The following is a 24328-nucleotide window of genomic DNA, read 5'->3' on the forward strand; positions in this document are numbered from 1 at the left end:
CCCATTGCATGTCGGAAAAACAGTCCTAAACCGGGTTAACTTAGCCTAGGGTCAAAGAGATGGAAACTAGCTTAAATGTCATATAAGGGTTGGCGCAATGTTCATAAATATGAAAAAGTAGGTAGTAGCAGTTGTGTAATAATTATAATCCTTGTTACGTTTATTATTATTGTTTTTATTGTTATTGTTGTTGTTGTTGTTGTTGTAGCAGTAGCTTAGCTGTTGTTAGCATCCTGACCTGCCTGATTCACATCACGGGGCTGCTCCCTCTGGTACTTTAAATCAGAGCGGCTACACTGAGCGGGCTGCAGCCGGAGCTCAGCACACACACGCACACACACCATATGTCTCAACAACACATTGTATTAGTTCTTCTATAGTTTGGTATTTTTCGGCAACACTCACATTGTAGTGTAAGCCAGCAGCAACATGCAGCACATGTCGTCTCCGGTCAGGTTCCGCAGCAGTAAGAAAGGTACGTCACCATTTATACACAACTAGGTTGCTTCACCGATTTATCAAAATAAACGTTAAATGCTCAGCTACATGATACATCAATAAAAGCAGCCTATAATGTTCCTGCAGGGATTTATATACGTGTTTGGCAGCTATATTCATGGTTATCGTTAAGCAACTTAGGTTCATGGTTTGCCTTTGAAATGTAGTTGTTAGTAAGATAAGATGCTATGCATAAATAAGAATGTTTTTGTGTGCAACATGTTGTTAGAATTCTGTCAGTACACACCTGCCCGTCTGTGACAAACTATGAAAGGCAATGTTGTTATACTCCCAACAGTGTTCTGTCATGTCACCTTAAAAATGTGTGCAGTTTGATTTAAAATGTTGTTTATTGATAGCAGGAGGGTACATTTTGGAAATTTGTTTACAGACATATGCATTGTTATTCTCATTGTCCAGTTTAAACAACAATTCTCTATGTATTTGTATTTATTTTTTCCATTTATATTTGCTGTCCTTTGCTCAAAAAACAGCAACTTTCTCGGAAAAGGAGGTAGGACACACTTGTAGAATAGTTGTTAGTGATTGTGTTAATAGCTTGTGTGTGTGTGTTAAAGAATTAAGTCTTCCACCCCCCATCTTGTCAGAGCATTAGAAGCTGGGCTAAGCCTGCTGCAAAGCTTTGTGGGTAATGAGAGCTGACAGGTAAAGGGACCAGATGAACCCTGATCAGGCCAGCAGCACTGTATTGTTCTTTCTGCCGTCTTCACACCGGGAAAATTAATCTCTTGTAAAGCAGGTGTGGAGGCTCTGCTGTCCTCCTATTTTCACGAAAACCAGTAGAGTCCCTCTGTGGGGAAATTAACTGTGACCCATCCAAAGCAGGTGTGGAGCGCTTGGTCAGTCATATGGCCCTGATATTTTTTTACCCACGAGCTATGTGTGCATAAGCAACACACTGAAAGATTTGCCCTAAAATCATGTGAAAAACCTACTCCTATTCCTTCCTTCCTAGTGTTACCCAACCTCTCCACCATTCCTTGACAGATGGATGAAGGCCTCTAATGGGATATAATGGGATCACAAGCCAGGGCTAATTAGTGAAGAAAGGGTTGTCACTACAACAAAAGACACTAACAATTACTTATTTTAAGTCACTTTACATACAATTGTCATCTAAATGTAATGTAATCTAGTGTATAACAATCATTACTGTATTTGCTTAGTTTGGACTCAAGATTAAATCATTTATTGGGCCATCATTTTTCCATGCAGATAGGAAATTAGAATCACAAGTGACTTACCATTGAGACTTAAGATAGTCCATATATAAAACCCTTAGTGTGTAACCTTAGTGTTGAACTGCTTCCCCCTGTCACAGTTGTCCAATCTGTCCATCGAGGACCAGGAGGACACTCAGTTTCCGTACGCCATGAGGGATCTGCCTCCCGTGTCTCAGCCTGGCGAACAGAACCAGACAGAAGACCACCATGAGGCAGAGGGGAGCGGGACAGCACCGAACGGCAGACTCCCCAGCCTCCCCGGGACTCCCTCTCTGCCCCGTCCCACCCCCGTCTACGCTTCTGGATCCCCGACTGTCCCTCAAAGACCAATTCGTGTGAGAACTGACGCAGAGTTTCAGCCCCTGCAGCTGAGGAGGCAGTTCGCCTCTTATTCGTCCATGGAGCGTCCTCTCAGCCCGGCCTCACGTCCTCACAGCCCATGGGGACGCTTTGATCCCTATGAATCTGCAGAGGTGTGTTTCTGAAGAGCCTTAGTTATATATGGTTTCTCATTCATTTCCAACATCTGTACATGATTCTGAACTCATCCTAGATTCTTCTTGCATCTATTTCTTTTTTAGAAAACCTTAAATGTACTTTATCTTGAAAAACAGACTTAACCCTTAAAAGGACAGTTGTGTGCATAATCAATAAGACATTTTCCCATTATGCTTTGCAGTGCAGCTCATAGACTTGTGAAGCTTTTGAGGATGCAAATCATATGCACATAAATACATGTTATGTTTTATTTCTATAGGATCAGGAAAAGGAGTATGTTGGTTTTGCCACATTGCCCCACCAGGTTCAGAGGAAGACGGTGAAGAAAGGTTTCACATTTACCCTTATGGTGGCAGGTGAGTTAACCATTATTTTTTGATATATCTGATTAGTAGGAGTGTGGTCTTTTGTCATCTTGTTTTATGTGTGAAGAAGCATTGTATTTGTTGTTATAGTTTTGTTACTATATATAAGTAAGTTATTCAGAAGCATCAGAGTCATGGCTGTCTCTTCCCATAGGAGAATCTGGCCTCGGTAAATCCACACTTATCAACAGTTTGTTCCTCACGGACCTTTACAAAGACAGGAAGGTTCCCAATGCAGAAGGTGAGATGAGCCCAGGTTTTCTCCAAAGTAATATATTTTATTAATAAAAAAATAAAAATTGCTTTTGAAATTAAAAAAAGTCCTTAATTCTAATTCTAAATTGTAGGATCCATGTGGCTATTTATATGATGCCTATGTAATTATTTATACTGCTGCTACTACTACTTTCTTACCCTGGGGGATGTGTGTGTGTGTGTGTGTGTTCGGCTTGTTGCCCACACACAAATTTGATTACTTTGCACTTGTATGTGTCTGCAGAACGGATCAATCAAACAGTGAACATTCTCACACACACAGTTAGCATCGAAGAGAAAGGAATCAAATTGAGGCTCACCGTCATCGACACACCAGGGTTTGGAGACTCCATCAACGAGACAGGAAGGTGAGGTCATCAACATGCTTATCCTGCATATGTTCTCCTCCTTCATACTCATTGACAAAACATCCCAACAGATACAGTGTGATAATTAAATAAGTCAGTCATTAGAGTGTTAATAAACTCACAGGAAGCACACATCATGACTGAGGTAAAACAAAGGAGACCAAATGGAGGAAGGCATCATATAAGTTCTCATTGTGAAGTGATTGCACCTGAGGGGGTTGGTACCTTTCCAGGCAGGAGCGCTTGTTTTATCCTCCCTGCCTCATGTGTCGTCATGTGATTTAATTCTGGGGACTTTTATCAACCGTTTTAATACGAATACTATCTATGTTACACCACTTGCTCTCAACACTAGCAGCATTTAATACAACATAAAATCAGGAACTACAGAATTACAGTGAGGAAACACCATTGGCAGGAAAATAAATATATACAAACCTTTACTTGGTATACAATACACCAACACAAATCAGACGGAAATGCATTCATAGAGGCACAAAGTTACGTTACATTTTTATCTTCCCATCCTCACATTATAAACTGTCCGTTAGGGTTGTTGTTGTTGTTTGACTCACAGAGATTGTTTGTTTGCATCAGCTGGAAGCCATTAGAGGACCATATCGACAAGCAGTTTGAACAGTACTTCAGAGATGAGAGCGGGCTGAACAGAAGGAACATCCAGGACAACAGAGTCCACTGCTGCCTCTACTTCATCTCTCCATATGGCCACGGGTACGCTAACATGTTTTGACTTTTGCACATAAAAGATGTTTAATATCTGAAAAGTTTCTGCATGTGTGCATTGACACTTACATTACTGTTTTGTCTCAGTCTTAGACCTCTGGATGTGGCGTGTATGAAGGCCTTGCACAACAAAGTCAACATAGTCCCTGTAGTGGCCAAGGCAGACAGCTTGACAGAAGCAGAGGTCCAGAGAAAGAAGATGAAGGTATGAGATCATAAACACACACATCAGTCAGGGAGAGTTCACGTATTGAAGATATCTTTTTTTCAATTGTATTTCTGTCAATTTCTCTCATTCATTCTCTTATCTCTCATTATTATGTGTTCATGTACTGTAGATCAGAGAGCAGATCGAGCAGTTTGGGATCAACATCTATCAGTTTCCTGAGTGTGATTCAGATGAGGATGAAGACTTAAAGAAACAGGATCAATTACTCAAGGTTATTCAATTTACTTTAATTTCTCTCTTTAAAATTGAATGGCTCTTCAATGTTAAACAGTTCACTGTTGTGTGGCTTCTCCCTGCAGGACAGCATCCCGTTTGCAGTAATTGGGAGTAATGTTCAGGTGGAGAGTGACGGCCACAAGGTCAGAGGTCGAGTCTATCCCTGGGGTGTGGTAGAAGGTAACACACTCTTAATACTTTTATATTTGTTCAAATGTTTTACAGAGAAGTTTGTGTCTTCACTTTTTCTTTTGGTTAGCTCTTACAACGGCTTTGGACATTTGTTGGGCGTCACCTTGATTTTTGCATCATCTTTATGCATTTCTTTTATTCTGGTATGTATGAAAACATCAGTGTGATCTGGTAACACGTTGTCGTTTAATTTCAGTGGAGAACCCGGCTCACTCCGACTTCCTGCTGCTGAGGAACATGTTGGTAAAAACCCATATGCAGGACCTGAAAGACCAAACGGGCGAGACACACTATGAAAATTACAGAGCCCAGTGCATCTCAAATATGACGCGCATGGAGGTGGGTGGAGTCAGGTTTCACACCTACACAGTTTGTTGATGGAAATCTTTCTATAAGCCGCGTTCACACTAATGGATTACAATTGTCCTACAATTCCCTCTAATGGATTATTGATTAGCATCCCTATGTTTACAAGTCTCAATTATTATTTACAGTACACTAACCTGTTACAAGTTTGCGTCTAGGAGAGGGATTTATTTTCAAGTCATTTTAAATATAATATGATTTCTGAAAATATACATGTTATGTGATGATGGAGGTAGATGCTCAGGCAGCTCTTCTTTATGTATTTGCGGGTTGTAGTGTCATACATCAGGAGCGCAGCGTGGCAGACTCCCCCCTGCCGCTGGCTGCAGCTGACACCAAGACGCAAAGGCTCATCGGTACGTTTCTCTTACTAACTCCTTCTTTCATTAATTTGGTTACAGAGGTCATAATCAACACTCACTTCCTTTACTTTACCTTCTGTAGCTGAGGAGGATGCAGGAGGTGCTGGAGAGAGTTCAGCAGCACATGCATCAAAGCCAGAGAGACGGTTTCTGAGCAACCAGGAACACAGAGGAAGCTCCGTTTCTGATCCATGAGGAGCAAAAAGGAGATGGAACTCATTTACATTAGGGTCCTTGTTTAATGGACTTACTTACCATCTTAAAGTGATGAAGGCTGGTATCATGGTCCTCCAGGATCACACAAACATTTCTGTGGGTCTCTGAAAAAAAGGTGCTATGGTTAAAAGGAGCCACCACTCCACAATCCCAACAACACACCCAGAGATCCGATTAGATGAATAAACGCCAGTCAAAAAGCTAATTAGAAACAACCCTCAATGTAAACAGGGTTGTGTTCAAGATGTTCAGGTCTCACTTCTTCCAAAGAGAGAGTTTTTCGGCTGCTTCACATTAATTATTACTTTTATTCTATTAATTTAATCAAATGCTTCTCTTGTAGTAACCTTGATAAGGATGTAAAACTGCCATCTAGGGGACATTGTAGTGAGGTGATAGTTGGGTCTTAAATGTATACAAATGTTTCATATTGTACTACTTTTGAATCAACTGTTTTTTTAATGTTTTTCTATTTTTAATCTTTAGTTTTAGATGCTTTGTATGGACAAGTGAAACATTTCAATAAAAAAACATTCAAACTGCAGATGGTTTATGTTGTTACAGGAGAAAAATAAATACAGGAGCAAGATGTGTTGTAAATGTAATAAGATTTATTAAGAATCTTTATTATTTCATCAGCAAAATTCTTCATCATTAATATGTTTTATCCATTATCATCATTGTTATCTTTAACAGTGGACAGTTAGATCTAAAAGGCAGCCCAAAGTGTACAGGCGATATATAACTTAAAACTTTCTCCATAGGGAAAACATGTTTTTATATTCATATATAATATCAATGTAGCATGAGGTCCAAGATCCTGCCCACGTTATACAGTATTGTACATGGTCCCAAAAAGAAACAAAAAACAAAACGTTTATACAAAAGAAACTTAACCGGCAATCTACATGCAACAAAACCAAAAAGAAACAAGCGTTTAAAATTTTAAGATACATACACTCATATGCCAAAACGTGCATACAATCACAAATTTACAAAACTTTCATACATACATACAAATATTACAAAACTCAAATATTAGACATGTTATCCAGAAAAGAGCATATTTTTTTCTTTTTCTTATTTACTTTTTCCACTCATTGTCTCAGTCCATCTCACAAAATGGAAAACTTAAAAACGTAAAAAAATCCAATCATGACAGTAAATATTTGTCTCTTCCATTCGCTCATTGTGTTCGTGTTTTGCCGGAGTTGTCACAGTGTTCAGTAAAACTGAGTTAAGGCACACACGATAGCACCCAGACAGACTCATCCCATAAATCACCTCTGTAAAAAAATAGCTTGCTTGCTACACACGCACACGCACACACTCCATCATGCACGGGGCAAACTGCAGAACCAAAAACAGCCATGCTACAGGTACAGTAGGATAACTATAGTACAGGATATAAAACATATTGAATAGTTACATATACAGACATAACACACAGACACAGCAGAGGACAGTGACTACATACACTGATGGGAGATTTCATGGTGTGACATGTATAGGCTGGCAAGAAGGCTGTGAAGCCATTTTGAGTGTGTGCACATTAACATACATAGACATACGCAAAGACAAGTGGGTTTCAACACATTTTCTGGTCTGGAGCAGAAGATTTGGCTTTGTGTTCGCTATAATTTGATATACAAAAAGGGTCATATTTCTGCCAAATTATCCTTCACAAAATGGCATTAAAGTGTAAACTCTTCTCACGCTTAAAGAGCTATTTCCAAATCTCTTCTGGAGCTTTCATCCACATCTCAACTCCTCCCAGCACTTTTGAGTTAATCATGTGACCAAAGTCCCATACTGTATGTAATATAATGCAGTACACAACTCAGGATTTTTTTTTTTTTACTTGAGTTAAGATGTGTTATGTTATAAAAGGCCAAGAGTTCTTTTAGACTCAACAGTCTCTTTGTTTTTACACATTTTAAAGCCTGTGCATTATCTTTGCATTGTGCCCCCATTGTGTTGAGTGTGTGTATGTATGTATGTATGTGTGTGTGTGTATGTGTATGTGTGTGTGTGTGTATGTGTATGTGTATGTGCATGCATGTGTAGCATCAGTATGAGGCAGCAGGGGGAGCTGTTGCTTTAGAGTGAAGAGGATGAAAACCTGCGTAGCCCTGAATAGGATACCTGTCACTGAGTGTTTCGAGAGCAGTTTTAAGGGTTTTTTCCCCATCTTTGTCATAATATAGATTTTTGTTCAGCTTGATGTCCAGACAGTCTATTACAAGACTTTCTCAGACTTTATGACTGCTTATCTTTAACGTGTTGCTCTACCTTTAAATGTGTTGTTTGGTCGACTTCCTACAAGGAAATCAAATCTCCAATAACTAACAGGCAAAGGTCATGTTGTCTCTAGACTTCTCCACAAGGCCACTAAAACAGAGGCTTCTGTATGTTAAGCAAACCATGTTATCTATACCCTTCTTCTACCCTTTAAAAGGGGACACTATTTTGACCAATTAGTATTGACCAGCGGTGCTTTTAAAAAAATATTCACATAATGAAATTATTTTCTGGTTTGTACAAAATAAATCACCTCACAGTAATGCAGCCTAAACCAGGAAAATGCTTGTGCGATATTATGATATCTAACAGATAAGACAATATCTAGTCTCATATTACAATCTTTAAAACATTCCACTGTTTTAGAGTCCTCCATAAAGAGAGCCAAAGGGGAAGTGGATAAAATAACTCCACTGTTGAATGGGACACTTGCTCACATGATCAGAAGCTGTCAGCTGAACAGAAATCACACATAAAAATGGTTCAGTTGTTTCTTTTGGTCTTTCTCTTTGTAATTGCAGATCTGGCCATGTAATGTGGTGCACCTCATATTTGATCACACTTCTCTGTAATTCATTCGGATCAGTGAGATCCCTCCTCTGCTCTCAAACACATCAGTGACAGCTTTTCTCCAGGATGTCCCACGTGACGTCATGATTATATGAACACAAAAACAAGCACATACTGTATCACCACGGCAACAACCTCACGACAAACAAATCTCTCTTTCGTGCGTTTTCCCTCGATGAGTGGATGAATGGTAAAGGTAAATCTTAGATGCCTGAGTGTGAGCTTATAATGTTAGTGCTTCTGGTGTAAAGGAAGGTCAAACAGAGTTCCTGTCTTTGCAGCGCAGACAAATGTCACAGTCTTATCTTCACAAACAATGGCCTCACCCACCGACTCTGCGTCAATGTTCACAAACGAACGAGCTGAGACTGAAATATCTCTGGAGGTATCCGTCACACGTGGTCCAGAAAAAACGATGTTTTCCTGGTGAATGTTTCGTCAGAGATTCTCTGCTAGTGATTATTGACAGGAGTGTGAAAATTCCTCCGGAAGTTCAGTTCAGAATCTTTCCCACTTTTCATTTTTTGTTCATCTTTCAGGCTAGTTTGAGTGTGCTGACAGGAAAGGTTGGGACTGTTACCATGGTGACAGGGTTGAGGACCGCAGCCTGACCAACCAGCTGGGGGTGGGGGGCCAGCACCGCTGTGGGTTTCCCTAGCGACGGGTGCCCCTGGCTGATGACGGCTGAGCTGTTCATCTGGGCTCCGTTAGTGTTAGCTTGAGGGTTAGCATGGACGTGGGGCAGGGTGTGGTGGGTGAAGGTGTGGGTGATGTGTCCCATCATGGTGGGCTGGGAGACGGACACGCCCTGGGGGTAGAGATTTGGGAGGTGGGATTGCAGGTGAGCCAAGGGGTGGACGGTGATGTGTCCGATGGGCTGTGCGGATATTTGCTGGTGAGCGATTGTCTGAGGCATGGAGGACATGGAGGACATGGAGGACATGGAGGACATGGAGGACATGGAGGACATGGGGCCGGGGGACGGGGCGATATGCGTTAGGTGCTTGAGATTCGACGGCAGGCCGTGATTGACAGCCTGGATGACTGACGGGTGGGAGATGGCAGCATGAGCGATGACGGTGGGCTGGAGCTGCTGGATGGGATGTGCGAGCTGTGGAGGGGGCGGGCCTGGGGCCGGTGCGATGGCTTGAGGGGGGGCGGAGGGGGAGGACGTGGTCAGAACCCCCAGAGGCAGGGAGGCGTGCTGGATGGTCAGGTGAGAGGTGAGCAGCTGCTGGGCATGTATAACGGGAGCTTTGGAGAGGGAGGGGGGAGCAGGAGGGGCCGGGTCATCGTCGTCAATGTCCTGCTCAAAGTTGTCTTCTCCTTCTGTGGACCAGAGAGGAAACTGTTAGTCATCATGATCCAGCACAGCCCTCCACTTTGAAATAGCATACAATGCAGTTTGTCATATATTCACTGCACACATTTTTTACGCTTTTTTTGCACATTTAAATACGTGTCTTTATTCTGTATTTGTTTTTTCAATCGTTAAATAAAATAGTGCAAGATTGTTGTAAGTGACCAAGTAAATGCAGTGGTCTACATACATGTAACATTGAATAAGATAAACAAGTGCCATCTGTATGTGTTCTATGTGCTTATTACATGGTTTAGTTGTATACTCGATTCTGATTGGTCAATTCAGAACACGTGACACATTGTTAATCCAGTAGTACAGACCGCTGTCAAGGACTTATTGACCGTTGTTAAGGACGATCACATCTGCAGAAAGAAGTCGATTTAACTGTATACAGTTTGGTTGAAAAGCAAACTGTATACAGTTTGCTTTTCAAACTGTTTGCCTGTCTTTAGTTTTCCGTTGTCTACCGTCTAAGAGCAACATGGAGGATTTAAATATTAATTTAAATATATTTGGAGAGCACAGTCATTTGGATGAATGGTTAGTGGCTGATGAGTCCCCAGTGAAGAAAAGAAAAAGACAACAGCGGAGAAGTAACGGGGAAGAAACCCTCAACACGGAGCTGCGGTCCTTTTTACACAACGGTCCAGACATCAAACGGCAAAACTATTCAGTGTGCAGTTACTTTGGCATTAGGGCAGGGATATCTAGATACTTTCCAAGGTTTGACATAATGAATTGTGCTACTTTTAAAAGCAAGCAACAATGTTGCAACGCCCCTCAGAGATATTTGATTAAAAAAAACACAATGGTGCTCAGGAGGAGATTCAGGTGATAAGGTGGGGGGGGGGGGGGTGGTTACCTTGGTTGGTATTGGCTAATGGTTACACAGGCCACAAAAACATTATGACATCATAAAGTGGCCAAAATCTGATCAGCTCATTTTCAGACAGGTTTTTATATCAGGACAAAAAGTGAGCAAATATTTTTTCCTGAAACTTTCAGAATATGTTTAAACAGAGGGGACCCATGTTTATGTATAAAAGACATGAACAAGTGGATTTTGCATAATAGGTCCCCTTTAAATAATAAAGATGCACTGATTACATTTCAGTTCCGATACAGAGTACGTATCTGAAACCAGCGTTTAAATAATAAGCTGCCTCTTTGGATCATTATTTTATGCGTAATGGGTCATCAGGCAGAACATTACTTTCCTAACTTTGGCAAACTTAAAGTCATCAAAAAAGCATTGAAAAATGTTAACTTAATTGAAGGGAAATTGTGCACCATAGACTTGGTAAACAAATCGTGGCAGGATGCTTCTTTAGGTGCTTTATTAAGTTGGTTGTGTTATAATTAGCATTGCTACGGCCAGCCCTCCAGGCATTTACTTTGCAGATATTGCAAGTAGTCGTAGAACTCGCTGGCAAAGCAAGCGTGAAATAACTCCAAAAAGCTGACATGTTTGTTGTAAGCTCCCTCAGCTGTGCAGTCTATCGGCATGCTGCTGTCGTAGTATGTGCACGTGTAATGAAACTTAAGACATAAAAATGTAATATCATAAAATGGTCCTATTGTCACTGCTAACCGATCCAGCTAGTCAGAATGAGTGTATTATCAGTAAATGTGTATGCACATAGGACTTCACCCCGCACTGCTACCTGCACATTTCAATGTATATATACACACTTAACCTTGTCCATATCTTTATATGTACATTCACCTCATCGGAGTTTAACTCACTAAATGTTGAATTACTTTATTTTTATTGTTATTATCCGGTGTTTATTCTCATGTGTGTTTCATTCTTGTTCTGTTCCTGCTATTACACCTGAATTTCCCTTCGGGGATCGTTAAAGTACCATCTTATCTTAATGTATTATTGAAAACAAATCCATTGCGACAAAGTCCCGGGGTAAACTGAAATTCAAATATAACTACCACTTACTCTTTTGGGCCTGCACATGCCTCTAGAAATAAAGCTTTATTTGTTAATTCACCTCTTGTGATCAGTTTTCAAAGTCAATCCATCAAAGTTTATTTATATAGGCCAATATCACAAATGTACGTTTGTCTGAGCTTTATAGTTTATACAGATTAAGAATATGACACCCTCTGTCCCTCACAAGGAAAAACTCCCAAATAAACTCCACAGTTAATGGAGAAAAAAATAGAAGAAACCTTGGGTGTCGTGTGCAAACTAAAAAGCAAAAGTGAACAGAAAGGTATAAGTTATGGATGAATGTGTGTGAGAAGTAGTCCGTCAGCGCTGTACCTGAGGCAGTGGACGTGGAGGCCTGGTCGTCCTCGGGCTGGATGGTCTGTCGAAGCACTCGGTCGATCTCCATGACGTCCATGCACTGACTGAGCTCGTTCTTCAGCTCGGCCAGCCGCTGCTGCGTCGAGATCTTCTCTCTGGCCAGACGCTCCATCTCGTGCTCGTACTCCTTCTCCTTACGCTTCAGAGTCTTCCAGAGAGACACAGAAAGCAGATGAGATGAGAAATGATCACAAAAATCACTCAAAGACACTTCAAATAGACAATCACAGTATAAAGAAACCGTGATAGGAACATGGTTATAGAAACAAGCCTGTATTCAGCTGCAGTCTGAATAAACAAAGAAAGGCCAGACAATATAATTGACAATGGCTTTCAATATCATGCTAATTATTGTTATTGCTGCATGATATTGATTTCCACAGAATTATTGACCTTCATTGCTCTGAGTTTCTTATTAACAAAAAATACCGCCCTCAGTCATGTGGTTAGTTCTGATCAATACAACTTTGTTTTTTTCCCTTTGTATTATTAAGCTGCTGTTAATTAAGTTTGCAGAGGTAATAAAAGCTTGAGGGAATTAGAGGGATTATACCCCCTGAAATACTGAAACTGGGCACGAGTTATTAATATGAAACTGAAGGAGGAAGAGGGAGTTTGCATTAATGGCTCACACAGGCAACAGCAAATTAACACGGAAAAGAGGAGTAGATCATAAAACAGGAAAGAGGGCGATTCAATTTACAAAAACAGGAGGGGAAACGGAAGCCTGTTCCATCTGAGGCCAGCGTTACTACTAGAATAAAGCTTATGAAACGGTTAGGAAGCTAGTATTAATCTTAAATCATTCAAAGAACTGGCACTGTGACAGAAAAGGAATCTACTTTCTTTCTCTGTGCAGCCTTGGCCCCTCCCACATTTCTACCAGCTTGCACAATCCTGAAACAAAATGTTCCCTGTGCTCTGCACTTCATACAGCAACAGGAAGGCACGCATGCAAATTCAAGCATGTTCACACTGCTTTCATTGGTGTCATCAACCTAAGCTCCTCCCATTTCCTGGATATCACGCTTGTCTTTCCAAAAACAGGGTCAACTTGAAAATAAACATCCTTCCTTTTTCCATTTCCACAAATCACCTCAGTTCAAGATAATCCCACAATTCTGATATAGATGAATTACTGCAGCATGAACATTACAGTCACATAAGACTGAAGGAAAGTATGATTAGTGAGCTCAGACTTGTCACATGTTTCTGTAGTTTTACAAAATAAACTAGGAAGACAAACACAGCAGGAAATGCAGAAAAAAAAGACTAAACTGAAAGATTTGGGAAGAGCTTTTCCAGCTCCACCATGCCGTCTCTGTGACCCAGTTTCTGTGCGGGTCAGCTGACGCATGAACACCAAACAGTATGACGGGGGTAAGGACATTAACAGATTACTAGAGAGGAATGTGGGGGAGGAGGTAAAGGTACAGGGAGGGAAATGAGTAGGTGTAGAGGGGCATGGAGAGGGGGGAAAAGGAAGGGGCGATGCTTTTAACCAGAAACAGAAACCTGGTTTTTGCTGTGTCCGGCTGGTTATGTCATTACTACAAGTCGTATAAGGGCAATTTGGGTGAAAATAACATTTATTTTGTGATGGAATATTACTCCCCTCCCCTTACCGAGTTATATTTGTTTAAACTGCAATGGCCCAATAAGACAGTTGTTCATTTCAGTCAACTGAATATCAATCTTATTTAAATAGTAAACATATACAGTATATATATATATATATATTGAGAAAACATAGCGGAAACAGTTTCCTGTCCTACTGGCACAACCAAAAAGAGAAAGAAAAGATGCAAATACAGGAGAGAGAGGATATAAAATAAGCAAATGATTCTTCAACAGGACACTCCCTTCAGTGAATGAAGCCATTTACTTTCAGCAGGCATGTGACAGACTCGCATGCAGGCATGCTTTCCTCACTGCTACCGGCCCTGTTTGCTACAGTAACCAATCCAGACAGCTCACCATCTCTCATCTAACACCACACCCATCTATGTGCTTTAGAGTTCAGGAGTGAAGAGGAGGTAGATTTAGAAATGACTGCAAATCAGATCAAGAATTCACAAGAATAAAACACATTCAACTCATAAACTTACATGAGAAAAACTTGGAAAATCTGTGTTTTTCTGTCAGAGAACCACATCTCTTTATTTTGCATGGTGGGATCAACCGCATCACGACCCAAAGGCCACCTCCTGCCGTGCATCATGCCTCAGGTGGATGAATCGATCAAATTCACATTCACACTGACATCTGCATATACCTCCACTTCAGAATATCCTTACTGACACACTTGCGGTCACACGGTCAACAGATGTTCTTTGAAACAGACATCCTAGCTGAAGCCAGATACAGAGGAACCACCTCTGCTCCAGTGTGTGTGCGCATGTGCATCCATGAACATCAATTCAAGGTCTACAAAGCCAGACACCATTAAGGTTGCAGCAAATCACCAAGGAAACAGCTGTCACCCATAGCAGTTTCCTTGGCAACCTCCTCCATAAGGATTTGGCTTCTTGAGCAGCAGTTTGTAAAACAACATAAGGGGCCATCTAATTGGGTGGAGCAGAGAGGTAATCACATATAAGGAGAGCTGTGACTGGGTGGTTGCCCGTCTGGTGCTCCAGCTCACTCCCAACCCCCCCGTCTGCACTTCCATCGCACACCCCCTCTCCTTGTACTCCCACATCCATCGCTCCCTCGACACCCTTCCCCCTCCTCTTCCTCATCCTCTGCTTCATCTATGCCTCCTTTATCGTTCATCTAAAGAAACCATCTCTAGAACAAAAAGGTGAAAATGACACAAGTCTGATGACATTTGGCTGATCAGACATGCATCTGTGCCGACATGTGATCGTCACTAGGTTGATGTATGAATGTATAAGGAGTAAAGGGAATCTCTTTAAAACCTGGAAGCTGACCTCAATCACCAATACCCATCTATAAAAATAACCAGAATATGATTGGTTTAATTCTTTTCACACACACACCCTCACACTAGACAAACACGGAGGGATGGACCACAGTGCTCTTGCCACCTGCCGCCTGTTGCTATGGTTACCAAGTGACATCCAGGAGTCACAGGTCGAGACGGACAGAGAAGAAGAGATTAAAAAGGTTAAGACAGACGAGGGGCAAAAGACAGAGAAAATGTCTGAATGCAGCTGTGGCAGAAATCTGTACCTATTCCAGTTATAACCATGGTAACGCTGCTGCAGCCGGTACCTATCACCGTCTCTCTGCAGCCTCGAACGGTGACGTCACCGGGCTTGCAGTAGCCATGTGCTCAGATCTCACGTGGCACAGAGAGAGGGAGAGGCTGAGGTTTACATGAGGACAGGTACTGAGAGGGGAGGTGGGGGAAAGGGGGGAATCGCTTGTCTAAATAAAACCAACTGATTATATTATCAGAGGAGACGGTGGAGGGGAAATATGCAAAGCACAGACATTCAGCTAAAAAATGTAAGCACTTTGGCAGCTATGTTAGTGACTCTACGTAGAATCAAATTGTATTGATTGCAAAAGTCTGTAGTCCAAATGTAAGATTCAGTCCCTGCACCCGGTCTTTTAACCCACAAAATACTAAACTAAAATTAACTAAATGCAGGCGGGCAGCATGTGAGAGACATTATTTTGTTTTATGAAGAAATCCGAAATGTAAAAATTGTGTTTTTTGGTGATGCAGTGTTTTTAACATCTAAATCAGTGATATTGTAAAGCCTAATCTTTTTTGTGTGAAAGCCTGTCTGGCACTGTGCGTTCGCCATGCCAGACTCTGGCACCCAGTGCAGCCAATGAAAACGTAGTACTTTAAAGTGAGAGACTGTGCAGCAGCCTGCGTGTATGATCACGCTGCAGGATGCTCCAGGTTCATTTCACTTCGACACAAATAAGGCATCTTAGTTCACGTTTTACACGCGTGACACATTTCTTCTAATGTAATGAAGTTGAAGGAGAGAAACAAACATTGGGTTTCACATAAACTGATAGTATTTTTTACATAATTATCTTGCTGAATCTTTAAAATACAGAAAATAGAAAAACACCCTGATAAATTCCCTCGAACCACAGGGAGCAAGTTTTGAATCTAAAATATCCAATTTATAAATCACAAAGAATACAGCAATAACAAGAAAATCCTCACATTGCAGTAGCAGAAACTACATATTGACATTGATCATCATTACTGGGTTATCAAATTTGTTGTCGATTAACTTTCGGTCATTACATTAATATAGACAACTAATTGATTTATTGACCGAGTGATTCCGCACTACTACCGATAACAATTATGATGTTGGTATTTGTTTTTTCTTGTTTTCCTTTATTTAATATGGGAACTTCGAGCTAGTTGGGCAGTATGTAAAAAACCCTCATCAGCTCATGTCAAAGGCAAACCCCTGCATGTTGTTCCCGCTAAAGGATGTCTTATTTTGTCTTTTCCACAGACCCTCCTTTGCATATGTTCCACTGAACTCAAATCATGAAGCCTTTAAATCACAAAAAACAAACCACTAAATCTATCTGCAAATCATGTCAATGCAGAATCCTCACTCGTCTACTTTTAAGACTGAAAAATGTGGCTCTTCAGGCTACACAGATCCCTCCACCTCACCGCCCTCAGCAACACAATTCCAATTCTTTACACAACTACAATATGCCACAAATCTTTCCCCACAAATGTCCCACTTTGATCCTTTACAATGTGTTCATTATAGGGACAATAAGTTCCTTTTCTGTTATATACTTGGAAGACAATACATGACTACAGGATGGAGTTACATAACTTCCACTGGATAATAATCTCACTGAAATGCTTATTATGCAAAATGATGTTCTCAAGAAAAGCAAACTCTATGTGTAAAGTCTTACATTGTAAAAACTCAGGAACACGGGATTTATTCTCTGCTTTCTTCTAGTCTCATTTACCATATCACAGTCACAAGAGACTAAAAACACAAAGGTCTTAATGGCTATGAAACAGGTATTGTTGATCAATTACACTGAACAAAGCCTCCACAGAGCATAACCAATCAATTAAATACCAGAGAAAGAAACAAGAAGAAAGAAACAATAGGATGAAAAACAAGAAGTCAGTGCTACCTACAAATATTTAAAGTACAGCAACAGTATGTTAAGGCGCACAGCCTCACCATGCTGGGAAAGCAAGAACATGTTTTGAAACTCTACCTGTATGTAACGCAAAGCGCTGCGGAGAACGCTGAGGTTGGAGGTTTTCTTCTCGTCAACATTTGGAACGTTCTTCTTCAGGGTCTCGAAACAATCTTTGAGGTGCGCTCGCCTGAAGGGCCAAGAGTCAGAAACGAGAAAGGGTCAAACTTATGATACGTGTGTCTTTAGCTTACTGTCTTGGAGAATATTCGCCAGTCATTAGTAAGTCCATCATTTGCACAAGAGATTAACCACGTTTTAGTTATTTAAGGAGACCTCATGATCCAAAAGTTGCACGTTTGAGAAGGATTCAGTTGAGGAAATGCTATGTGTTTGGCTGCTAACATTTTATATAACTTTGTGAGTATGTAGTGGTCAAGGTAAGAAAAAACAGGGCTTCTTTTCATAATGTCATGTTGATTTGATACTAACTAAACTATGAGAAGTTTAATATGACAAACCTGTTCTTCTCCAGTTTGTTATGCACCTCTCTGGTCCCAGCTCTGAAAACACAAAATAAAATATTTTTAAATAAAAAGGTTTAACCAACCAACACACTTAAATCAACTTTACCAGACACACACAGACTTACCCCCCTGGTCTCCTCTTCCCTTCCAGCCCCCTCAGGTCCTCCAGTACTCCATTAGACCGTGGCTGAGATGAAGGTGGAGATTGATGGGGAACCAGTGCATGTTGAGAACCGGAGCCATTAGTGCTGATGGAGGTTGTGTACTGAATCTGAATCTGAGGTTGTGATTGGCTGGGCTGAGCACCAATCATCTGCGGACTACTCTCTACCTTTATCAGGGGACTAGATTCTACCTTTATCAGGGGACAAGTCTCTACCTTTATCAGGGGACAAGTCTCTACCTTTATCAGGGGACAAGTCTCTACCTTAATCAGGGGACACGTCTCTACCTGTAACTGTGGACTAGTCTCTACTTTTATGTGGGGGGGGCACAACAGGTGAGGAGAGGTGGGATGGGGATGATGATGCTGCTGCTGTGGAGGAAAGGAAAGGTTCTTGGCTGGTGGCGAGCCATTGAGCGACGTTGCAATCTGCGCTGTGAAATTAATGGGCGGGGCCGAGTGTGTGGTAGTGACAACTGGGACCATTGGTATGACTGTGATGGGGACTTGGGTAGATGGGAGAGGGGGGGGCGGGGGTGCAGGGTGGTGATACGGCTGTTGGCGATGAGTGTCATTTCCCCAAGTGACGTGATTGGCTCTGATTGGCTGAGACAACGAGGTCACGAGTTCCACGCGCATAGACTCCGCCTCCCTGTTGATGAGCTGCTTCTCTTTGCGCTGCTCCTCCTCTGTGGAAAGCAGGAAAAAGAGAAGCAGAAAAATAAGTGAGCAGTGGGGGATAATGGATAACACCAAAAGATGTAGGGGGACAAGAGGATAAGAGTGGACGAGAGTCAAATGTACATAAGGGGCAGACCAATTGAAAGACATTTGAGATATTACGGACACCCTATATATCAATATAAGGTCCAATAGGCACGACACAATACATGTATTCTTCACTTGTTAGCTCACATCCTGGTTTATTGAACAATCTTCTCAATGGAGCAATGTCTGCATCTCTAATGCTGTTACGTGCATCACCTCTACTTTTCACTTAGTTAACATATGTTGTTTGCCATTAAAAACAGTCCTGTGGTTGAACCTGAACCAGTATGGGAAACCTGCTCTTGGTTCAGATGATAGATAAACTGGACTATTGCCTTAACAAAAAGAGATGCAAAGACACACGCAAATCATTCTAAAAATTTGTCAACCTAAATCCAACAAATGATTAAAGTTTCCTTCAGGTACTTTTTAATTGTTGTGCTACAAATCACTTATTCAGAGAGGAAGTCACTTTGGTGTTATATTCATCCCAACACTACGTGCACTACTCTACACAAAAAGAATGATGTCATCACAGATTCTTATTGTGCGGAGGGGAACATAATCACAGAAATCATGTCTGCATCCGTTTCCTGACTGGAAAGAGACCCCCCCACCCATCTGTGAATGGACCGTCCCCGCACCGAGCAGCTGAGTTACGTCAGGACCATCATGACCACATGAAGCATCGCTGAATTGCAAACAGAAACACACCAACAAAATGTTTTGAATCACATCGTGGGACAGGAATGTTCCCACGCTGTGCTTATGTAAAGTATGCAGACGCAAACACCGTAAGTGTTAAGTGAGCAGTTATTGCACACCACACCGGGAAGACTCAAAGCAATGTGGAAAGCCCTCTGTTTCCATGGAAACAGCCACATTAGACAGAGAAGATCCCAGGGATTCCTCTGACATGCAACACACAGCTCAGCCATTATCAGAGAAAATAGAAACACCACATCCCAACAGTGCTGGCTGCCTGTTAAGTAACACTTTTGTTTCTTCTCCACATGAAACTGCAGATCCTGATGATGCAATGTTCCCTCAGAATAGTGCACTTCAGGACGGCCTGTACAGGTTAATGCGATGATGTGCAATACAAACTATTTTGCTGCACTATTGGAATAGTGTGTTCCCTTAATGTACCAAAAGTAAGAGTACTCATTCTGCAGATTGTTGATAACGTATATCATGTTGATTATAATGATTGATGCATGAATGTGTTACCAAAGCTGGTAAAGGTGCAGCTCGTTTTAATTGCTGCAGGGTAGCTTGTGAATGTGATGTCAGATTATATTTTCCATCATTAATACAAATCTGCAAAGTAACTAGGTATTAAATACATGTAGTGGAGTAAAAGTACACCATATACCTTTGAATTGTAGTGCGGTAGAAGTACAAAGTAGCATAAACTGCAAATACTCAAGTACAAGTTACTCAAAGATCTTACTTGAGTACAGTACTCGAGTAAATGTACTTAGTAACTTTACACCATTGCTGATGGCATATGATGGCACGCTTGACATGTTGCTTGAGATTTTGTAGTACAACCATCACGCCATGCCGAATATTGTTAAGTGCACGCGGGGGTAAATTACGTAACTTCTGCTTTGAAAGGCTGGGTTGGGATGGGGGGGTGAGCAGGAAGGCTGCCCTACTTACCCCCCTTTCTCTTTCTGACCCGCCACTGTCAGTACACTGAATGGGTAGGGCGGGGACGATGAGTGTGTGTGTAGTGTGTATCCTCGGAGGGGGGGGTCAGTGTGCACGTGGTCGTTGTGGGCGGATTCTAGCACGCGGTAGGGTAAGTATGCGGGGGGAGGGGGTTGAGTTGTCTGACACGTCATCATAGGGGAGAAACACAAAAAGCAACCCTGCTCGTCTAGCTTTTTACTAAGTCACTGATTATTATGTCGATTGACAACTCGCATGTGTGTGTGTAATAAGTGTTTGGAAACATGAACACAAATGTTAATGCTGGCGTGCAGAGATACAAAAAGGGAAGGGTGAGTGTGTGAGGGCCCGCCCAAGTGTGTGTCATAAGATAGCTCAGCAATGTCAGGGTATTATGTAAAGACACCGCCCTGCCGGTGCTCGATGGACAAAACACGGGCAAATACATTTTGCAAGGGCTCTATTAACATATATGTGAAGCTTCGATGAAGAGAATCACTCCATTTGAAATATATTTAAAACCTATGTGTTTTAGCTTAAGTGAAGTATACTGCACACTCTACAGTTAGTTACTTTATAACAAAGATACAACATGTAAATGGTTCGGTTACTTACAGGAACTCCTCTGCTAAGCCCCATCACACTCTCACACACATAGATGTATGGTGAGTCACTACAGTGTTGAAACTGTCACACACACACATCAAGTGCGCGTAAAGTAGTTCCGAGACAACTTTGACTTGTTTCCGCATTAAGGTGAGACAAATGTGTGCAACAATTAATGAGTCGGGGACAGCAGAGAGTTTGCAGAGACTTCAGTCGTCTTTTTTTGGCATGAACCCAGATAAACACAAACTACAAACGCGTGCGTTCATCATAGGCGGGTCTGATGAAAATGCAAGCCCAGTCGCTGATAGTAACGGGATACGGCCCCCCGAAAAGGCAGTTTCGGCTGTGTTATTTGTCCTTATGTAGGTTCAGCACCATGCACCAGTCTGCTCTTGGACTCACCACGTGTGATCTGTTGTTGTTGGGCTTGCCATTCCAGATATCTGGCCGCCTCCAAAAGTGTATCGATGCTCATTGCGCGTAAAACCCTCTCGGCAGGCGACCCGGTGGCCCGGGACGGAAGGAGGAAAAAGACCGAGGAGGGGCAGGCAGTTTCCCGGTAAGAAGCGCCGTGTGCACGGTTCACACCCGCAGGCCCGAGATCCCCGTGCCCAGTGATTCTCCTGAGAGCAAACGGTCGATTTTTAATCCGACCGAACGGAAAGTAGATCCTCGCATACGTAAAAAATTGGATTGCAACAAGATGGCGATGCGAGCACGGGAATACACACAACAAGGCGAGTCGTGTTCTCGTTAAGGTCCGCCCACCGGATTGCTGCCCCGCCCTGTTACTACGGCCGCCCGCAAAACCCGGTGACCGCATCACTCCATCCTGCTCCGCGGTGATGTCAACAGATATACCTACCGAACAGTGGTGGGATAAGTAGGCTACTCGGCTTCTTTACTTGAGTATAAGTACCAATACATTACTGTCCAAGTGCTTCAGTCTCGCATTCAAAATCTTACTTAATTAAAAGTACAAAAGTATCAGAAAATGTACTTAAAGTATAAAAAGTACAATAAATAATTGTACATTTCTAGATAATATTGTGGCATCAAATAGCATTTTACTGTTGTAGACAAACACAATTCTGATAAAATAGTTTAAAATAATTTGACTAATTTGTGACTTAATGAATCCATTAGTTTATTATATTTGGAAATGCATTTTGATAAAAAATACCTAAAGCTGTTAAATAAAGGTAGTGGAGTTAAATAAGATGATTTCCCTTTTAAATGTAGTGAAGTATAAAGAAGTAAAAAGTAGCATGAAATGGAAATACTCAAGAAAAGTACCTCAACATTTTTACTGAAGTACAGTACTTGAGTAAATGTACTTAGTATAGTTCCTTCCCACGCCTGCTCCCAAATGTTACTATTAGAGAAAAACGTGCACAGTGACAGTGTACTCTCCTGGCTCTATGAACCTGGTGTGAACCGATAAGGTGAAGTCCCGTCCAGGTCATCAGTCCGCCATGTTTTCCTTCTCGCCGCTGGCCCGCAGCGCATGAAGAACAATCAGGTGCCAGCCAGCCAATCAGCGCTCAGAACAACAAGGCATGGTGCTGGTCCACATGGGCGCCCGCCCGGCCCGAGCGCGGCTCATTTGCATGGTGAGAGCGTGACTGGCCACCCTGCTGTCTCGGGATCAGACCTGTCAATCAAACCAGGAGGGGCGGGGTTTACTACTGTCTGGGTGTAAAACCTAGCACAACATACAAATGATGATTAACTTGACAACAGAGGTGGGAGAAGTACTCTGATCTTGTACTTAAGTAAAAGTATAAGTACCAGAGTGTAGGAAAAGTCTGTTACAAGTAAAAGTCTTGTGGATTTCATTGTTGATTATATTTCACATCATTAATCTAAATCTGCAAAGTAATTAAAGGTATTAAATAAATGTAGTGGAGTGGAAGTACAAAGTGAATTGTCAACTTGTTAAAGTATGATAAATATTTGCAGATTTCTTTTTTATTTCCCACTCACACCCACTGTTTATGTCACACTCACTGAGATAATGATATGCATCACAAGGATGTAATTATCCCCATATGGTGTGGTTGTATGGTGCATGTTGGTCTAATTTTTAAGTTGCACATTTAGTATTGTATGCTGTGACTAATGTTGGCTGTGACACAGGATACGATGCAACAGCAGTGCTCGCATATGCAATATATCTCCCTCAGGGGAAAACTACATCTTATTGTAGTGTTATGATGAATGTTTGGTGTTTCAGTGTTGTATTTGTCTTGTACTGTACACAGATGCATGTATGGAGAGTATGTGTTGTTGCATGGTAACAGACTTTGATTGGACATGAATCAGTGTTCTATATCCTTTACCACATCACAGGGTCTGCACCAATCAAAACAGCAGCTCAGGGGTATCAAAGAGCTGCCTCCAACGCGACATGTGCTCTGCCTGCACATACAAACCAGTACCCTCCAGACTGTCAAGCCAGAAAGGAGCTTGTAAGATTTGTATGAAAAAAAGAAGAACAAAAACCAACTCAAGATAATCGTAAAACGAATGCATGTGTGTCACTTTGCAACAGGCTGTATAGAAGGATGCAATACAGAAAATGATTCAGGTGAAAAAAGGGGGAGCTAGCTGATGCACATGGTAAGCACATGAGCTGCATGAAAAAAAAGTCCATAGGGATGTTATGCATAATATACAGAGGAAAAAGGGGAGGAAGAGGAGGGGGAGGGGACCGCATGGAGAGACTGGGCTGACCCAGTTAGAAGTGCTGCATCACTAGTGGATCTACAGAGGAGAGATCAAAAGGAAGCAATGCAACACAAGACACTTTAAACGGAGAAAGTGAGCACATATCAGACAGACTTAGCAATGAGTGTGTGGAGTCACAGGCATCGGAGGGAGAATGACAAAACAAAACCTTAACTGTTTGGTTTTGAAATAAAGATATGAACATGAGGATTTGTTGCTTCTATTTAATTTGATGCATGTGCAAAACAATACAATGAAAAGAGTGCCTCTCACAAAGAGGCAGATCATAAACTACAATAAAGTTGGTAACTTCCAATCACCTCTTTCTTTGGTCTACATCCTTGGGTAAAAAAAAGTTGAAGTTGAAATGTGAACTTTTAAAATATTTATAAATGATCAGATCTTACATAAATTCTGGTGTTGAACATTTGGGACAAAATAATTGTTCTTGCCTAAATTACAACCCTAGTCCAAGAGTCAAATAGAAATGTCATCACATTAATGAGGTTATTCATTATTGTGAAGACATAGTGAAATGACGAATAAATGTTTATTATATTTTCCATGACATCCATGTGTCCACTGTTCACTCCACACAGTGCAGGAAGCAGCAGGTTGTG

At 41.6% G+C, this 24328-nt stretch overlaps 2 protein-coding genes across 3 annotated transcripts; one reads left to right on the forward strand and one right to left on the reverse strand.

Annotated features, from left to right (window-relative positions):
• Positions 1 to 235: 235 nt before the first annotated feature.
• On the forward strand, positions 236 to 6098 carry LOC117490253 (septin-5-like). Its single transcript, XM_034139899.1, has 12 exons — positions 236 to 475; positions 1841 to 2215; positions 2500 to 2596; positions 2760 to 2846; positions 3105 to 3228; positions 3826 to 3960; positions 4060 to 4177; positions 4311 to 4412; positions 4501 to 4597; positions 4806 to 4948; positions 5252 to 5331; positions 5420 to 6098. The coding sequence occupies exons 2-11, from the start codon at positions 1892 to 1894 to the stop codon at positions 5306 to 5308; spliced, it is 1284 nt and encodes a 427-aa protein (XP_033995790.1). The 5' UTR covers positions 236 to 475; positions 1841 to 1891; the 3' UTR covers positions 5309 to 5331; positions 5420 to 6098.
• Positions 6099 to 6424: 326 nt separating this feature from the next.
• On the reverse strand, positions 6425 to 21779 carry mntb (MAX network transcriptional repressor b). Of its 2 annotated transcripts, none has more exons than XM_034139897.1 (6): positions 21381 to 21779; positions 17887 to 18613; positions 17756 to 17797; positions 17313 to 17433; positions 12066 to 12258; positions 6425 to 9753 (listed from the first exon to the last, which is right to left on the reverse strand). In XM_034139897.1, the coding sequence occupies exons 1-6, from the start codon at positions 21451 to 21453 to the stop codon at positions 8960 to 8962; spliced, it is 1950 nt and encodes a 649-aa protein (XP_033995788.1). In that variant the 5' UTR covers positions 21454 to 21779; the 3' UTR covers positions 6425 to 8959. The 2 variants fall into 2 exon arrangements, with proteins under 2 accessions (XP_033995788.1, XP_033995789.1); XM_034139898.1 differs by having other exon boundaries at positions 17313 to 17424; positions 21381 to 21778.
• Between the last annotated feature and the right edge of the window lie 2549 nt (positions 21780 to 24328).

The sequence above is a fragment of the Trematomus bernacchii genome, unplaced genomic scaffold, assembly GCF_902827165.1.
Source record: "Trematomus bernacchii unplaced genomic scaffold, fTreBer1.1, whole genome shotgun sequence".
Classification (NCBI taxonomy): Eukaryota; Metazoa; Chordata; class Actinopteri; order Perciformes; family Nototheniidae; genus Trematomus; species Trematomus bernacchii.

Bases quoted from the DNA above. Each gene is read 5' to 3' on its own strand.
- mntb (XM_034139897.1), bottom strand. From the start codon at position 21,453: ATGAGCATCGATACACTTTTGGAGGCGGCCAGATATCTGGAATGGCAA. The intron at 17,798-17,886 runs GTAAGTCTGTGT...TTGTGTTTTCAG, and splicing joins GGGAAGAGGAGACCAGGGGG to AGCTGGGACCAGAGAGGTGC. The intron at 9,754-12,065 runs GTACAGCGCTGA...TCTGGTCCACAG, and splicing joins CTCCACGTCCACTGCCTCAG to AAGGAGAAGACAACTTTGAG.
- LOC117490253 (XM_034139899.1), top strand. From the start codon at position 1,892: ATGAGGGATCTGCCTCCCGTGTCTCAGCCTGGCGAACAGAACCAGACA. The intron at 2,597-2,759 runs GTGAGTTAACCA...CTCTTCCCATAG, and splicing joins ATTTACCCTTATGGTGGCAG to GAGAATCTGGCCTCGGTAAA. The intron at 2,847-3,104 runs GTGAGATGAGCC...ATGTGTCTGCAG, and splicing joins GAAGGTTCCCAATGCAGAAG to AACGGATCAATCAAACAGTG.